This window comes from Ricinus communis, chromosome 2 (assembly GCF_019578655.1).
Source record: "Ricinus communis isolate WT05 ecotype wild-type chromosome 2, ASM1957865v1, whole genome shotgun sequence".
NCBI lineage: Eukaryota > Viridiplantae > Streptophyta > Magnoliopsida > Malpighiales > Euphorbiaceae > Ricinus > Ricinus communis.
In genome coordinates, this window is record NC_063257.1 from 8,580,451 (window position 1) to 8,584,841 (window position 4,391).

General features: G+C 35.6%; 1 protein-coding gene and 1 long non-coding RNA gene across 2 annotated transcripts; one reads left to right on the plus strand and one right to left on the minus strand.

Annotated features, from left to right (window-relative positions):
• LOC8262324 (trihelix transcription factor DF1) lies at positions 1-3,517 on the minus strand. Its single transcript, XM_002532382.4, has 3 exons — positions 3,017-3,517; positions 623-2,208; positions 1-408 (listed from the first exon to the last, which is right to left on the minus strand). The coding sequence occupies exons 1-3, from the start codon at positions 3,331-3,333 to the stop codon at positions 362-364; spliced, it is 1,950 nt and encodes a 649-aa protein (XP_002532428.1). The 5' UTR covers positions 3,334-3,517; the 3' UTR covers positions 1-361.
• Positions 3,518-3,633: 116 nt separating this feature from the next.
• Positions 3,634-4,240, plus strand: LOC125369193. The gene is made up of 2 exons (XR_007214814.1): positions 3,634-3,757; positions 3,912-4,240. It is a non-coding gene; the product is annotated as an uncharacterized LOC125369193 (long non-coding RNA).
• Positions 4,241-4,391: the final 151 nt, after the last annotated feature.

Genomic DNA, 4,391 nt, shown 5'->3' on the forward strand with positions numbered 1-4,391 from the left:
AAAGAAACAGCACTGCGTTCTTTATTTTACTTCCAATGGACACAGACTAAAATACAAAACATCCCTTCTATTTGTTTATTTTGTGCAGTCTTTCTCTATGCAGTTTTCTTTATGTAACAAATTAATTAACAAATAATATATATATATATATATATATTTATTTATTTTTTTTGCAAAAGAAGAAGAAGAGAAAGAAATCAAAGAAAAGAAAAGGAAAAGAATTTTAAAAAAAATAAAATGAAATTGCTGATCCCACTATAGTCTGGAACCCATGTGTATGGGCATAAATTAAAGAAGAGGCACAACTGTCATTCATGGCAATTAAGCAGAAGACCTGTATTTCTCTCATCGGACAACTTCATCAGCGTGCATCGTTGATCAATGCGGCACTCCCAGGCGTTTTGTCATCTAACAGTAAAAAAAAAAAAAGAATAAAATAAAAGTTTGATTCCACTTTTTGCACGTCGCAGTAAAAAGAAGAAAAAAAATTATGGTAGATGTATGTTTGACAGTGTCCTCCATGTAAATTCTGATAATTAATATGAGAAGTTTTTTTATATATATATATTATGTATTGTTCCGTCCCGTTCCGTCCAGTTCTGTATCTTCTTGTGTTACTCACCGTTGCCCAGGGAAGCTGGTGGTTTACTTGCTACTACTTGGAAACCTCCACCGCCTTCATCTTCTTCTTCAGTATCACCGTCGTCGTCGTCGTCGTCGTCTTCACCGTCGTCGCCTTCTTCTTCTTCGTCTTCTCCAATATTATGATGATCCATAATTTCCCTTCCATTGACTTGCACATGCTGCTGCAGGTTTCCTTGTTGAGGAGGCCATTGCTGTTCTGGCCGTACCATTAAGGGCTCCATTGTCGTAACTGGATTATTGTCATTAATACCCTTGACTCTCTCCTTCCGTATAGCATCGAGTTGATGGAAATATGGACATGTTTTTGAATCTTCAGACCTTTTCTTGTTGCTTTCTTTGACTTTCTTGAAGTACTTGTTTATATTTTCCCATTTTTCTTTGCATCTTTTCGCGCTTCGACTATATCCGAGCCTTTGCATCCCTGCTGAGATCTCCTCCCACAAAGGTCCTTTAGGTCCATTTTGTAGATACTTCGAATCAAGGCTGGTTCTTAGTCTAATAAGAGCTTCGACTTCAACTTTTGGCCATCTTGAAGGGCTTAAAACTATAGCAGCATTGCTATTACTCTGTCCATTATCCTTTCCTGGAATATCCAACTTCGTTATCGGTACTGAAGGTGCCGGTGGAGGCCTAGGCTGTGACACCGGTACCGGTACGGGTACTGGTGCCAATACTGGTGGTTGTAGTGCTGGCGGTGATGTCATTACTAATGCTGGCGCGGGTGCGGGTGCGGGGGCTGGTGGTGGTGGTGGTGGTGGTGAAATGTCTGGAATTTGAATTGAGTTTTGCTGACCTGATATCTTTTGCAAGAATGCAATAACTGAAGCATCTTTTGCTGCTGCAGTGGTTCGTTCTTGGATCAAGATCTCATGTTCTCTATTGATTCTTGCCATTTCTTGCATTCGCCAAGTTTCTTCGCGTGCTATTCTTTCGTGCTCGCGTTTCTCTACTGTTTCCAAGAACTTCCTTTGCAACTCTTCTTGTTTCTTGATAACATCTTTTGTTAGCCTCTCAAAGAAGTCCTTCCATCTTCTCTTCCTCTTTCGAGTACTTCCTTGCAATTCTTCATCCGAGGCTGTTGAAGATGAAGTAGAACTCGAAAATAGATGAGAAGTAAGGTTCTGAAAAGAAGTTGGGAACATATTCTGACAAGGATTCAAAGGCTGTGAAGATGACAATGGCATAGGATTAATTATAGGATCCACTATTGGGGTGATAACAATATTGTTTTGAGAAGTAATATTCACAGGATGGTTTGCTGTTGATGGAACAGTAGCATGAGTAACAACAGGAGGATTAGACCAAGGCAATGTGGTGGTGGTAGTAGTAGCTGCCGTTGTCACCGGTTGAGGTTTTGATGGTGGTGATGGCTGTGTCGGTGGCAGTGCTGGTTGTGATTGATGATGACTTTCAAAGGCTTCTAACTGATCAAAAAACCGATAAGTCTTGCCTTCGGATTTACCAGTTCGGCCATCTTTGGTTCGCTTGTGGTATTTGTACACATTCTCAAACTTCTCCTTGCATTTCTTGGCACTTCGATGAAAACCAAGCTCAGCTAGTTTCCTGATGAGAACATTTCAAGAACATTTCTGAATTTTATTTTTAATTAAACTCATTTCAAGATCATAAGAATGCATGGAGACATAAAATGAACAAGAATTAAATTTTATATAATCAAGAAGGAAAGAAAGGAAAAGTAAAAACAATCCCAGAAAAGATGAGAGAAGACCTAACAAACTATATGATGACATGGAATAAACCATACCAACCTGCCATAAGCAGTAACAATAATAATATATGTACACATTTATTAGCTGATTTTACTTCTTTACTATGAATTAGACTAAATGAAAATTTGAAAAAAGGAAACCTATAGAGAGCAAAATCAAAAGGGGAAGGAAACAATAATTTGTTTATTTTCTTACGATTGGTTTCAAAGAATTTTTCAGTTATGCAGTAGAATTATAATTAACAAACAGTGGAGAAAAGAAAAATCAGATGAACAAATCTAAAATTCAGAATCTAATTAATGAAACCATTTCTTTTTTGTTGATTACTGATCACTCTTTCAAGACAAGTAACCAACATTACCTTTCTTTCTTTCTTTTTTTCTTATTCATTAATATAAGTGTCAAAGATGCCAGAAAAATCAAGAACACTGCAAACAAAATGTCATAAGCTTTGAAAGATCCAAGAAAGAAAAGAATAAAAAAACAGAAAGAAAACCAAGAATTCAGTGAAAGGGTGATAAAACATACACAGATCTCTATGCACAAGTTGAAACAGAAACCTCAAATCTTTATAATTTTTTTTCATAAAAATCTTTTCCAAAAATGGAAAAGAAAAGGAAAGAAAATCCAAATTCAATCACCTGGAAACCTCTTCCCATAATGGACCTTTAAGACTCGAGTCACGAAACACTGCATCCATATCAGACCTTATCTTTAACAAGGCCAAAGTTTCTTGTCTAGGCCACCGGTTTGCACCATAACTCATTCGGTCAGCTTCATCGACAAGAACTCTATCTTCACCTGAGTTTGACAAACCGCCACCGCCACCACCACCACCAGAAGCATCACCACCGCGGCCGCCAACTTCATCGCCACCTTCATGGAGAAGGACCCTAGTCGCGGTGGGGGCGACATCTGCAGCTGAATTTGCTAGCACACTGCTTGAGTCACCTTGCATAGGACTAGCTAGTTCGATACCCTCGCCAATAGCTATCTAGCTAGCAATAAGCAATATTACCAAGGATATAAAATGTAAAAGAAAATAGAAAAATTAAAATAGCAAACATAGGTGAATTGTATTATTAAGGGTTTTTATGAAGATGCAATGTGTGGGTTAAATTTTCTTTTCTTTCTTTTTCTTTTCTTTTTTATATCTTATATGGTGGGATCTGCCTGTCAATATCAAAAGCAAAAATATTTGAAAAATGAAAAGAAACAAAGTTTTTTTTTTTGGGGCCTCAATCTTCTTCTTCTTCTTCTTCTTCTTCTTTTTTTTCTTCTTCTTCTTCTTCTTCTTTATTTTAAGAAATGAAGGTATGGAATCTTCAGTTACATCTTTTGTTTTTTGCCGGGTAAAAGGAGCGCTAGAAGGGTCACATAAGGTTCTTTTTTTTTTTTTATAAATAAAATAATATTTATTTGTATATTTGGATGTAGAAGCAAAGGTTATGATAAGTAAATAGAAAAATCATATATATATATATATATAAAATGTATAGTAATGGGAAATTATTTGTATTTGTTTTATGTCAACAGCCAAAGGAAGCAAAGCAATGGCAACAGCTGCAGATAGCGACGATGGGGATAATAAAAGGTTGGCCCATGTAGGTCATCTTTGCTTTTTGGTGCGTTTTGGATTTCAGTGGCCATTGGCTACAGTTTGGTTTCTCTTTTTTTATTTTTCTCAATTACTAAATTGCCCCTATTTGTATTCTCATTATCAATTTCAAAAACCCCCCAAATTCTTTTTTTATTTTTTATTTATCACCATCCTTCAAGCTAATTATTCTTTTTATTTGTGTATTTTACTAGATCATATGATTAGTAATGCAATAATATTATCTCAAATCAAGTGCTTTATATTATTGTTTTCTTTTTTAACTCGATAAATTTTAAAATTTAAAATTCACTCTTAAAATAATTTCACCTTATTATTATAAATTACTTACATCAAAGGTAAAACTAATACCAATGAAGAGAAATACTAAAATTAAATTGTCCTTTTATATATGGGAT

What these genes read in the sequence shown, in the direction of transcription:
- LOC8262324 (XM_002532382.4), bottom strand. Translation starts at nt 3,333, where the DNA reads ATGCAAGGTGACTCAAGCAGTGTGCTAGCAAATTCAGCTGCAGATGTC. An exon ending in TTATGGGAAGAGGTTTCCAG is followed by an intron (nt 2,209 to 3,016) that starts GTGATTGAATTT and finishes TGTTCTCATCAG; the next exon opens with GAAACTAGCTGAGCTTGGTT. An exon ending in ACCAGCTTCCCTGGGCAACG is followed by an intron (nt 409 to 622) that starts GTGAGTAACACA and finishes TTTTACTGTTAG; the next exon opens with ATGACAAAACGCCTGGGAGT.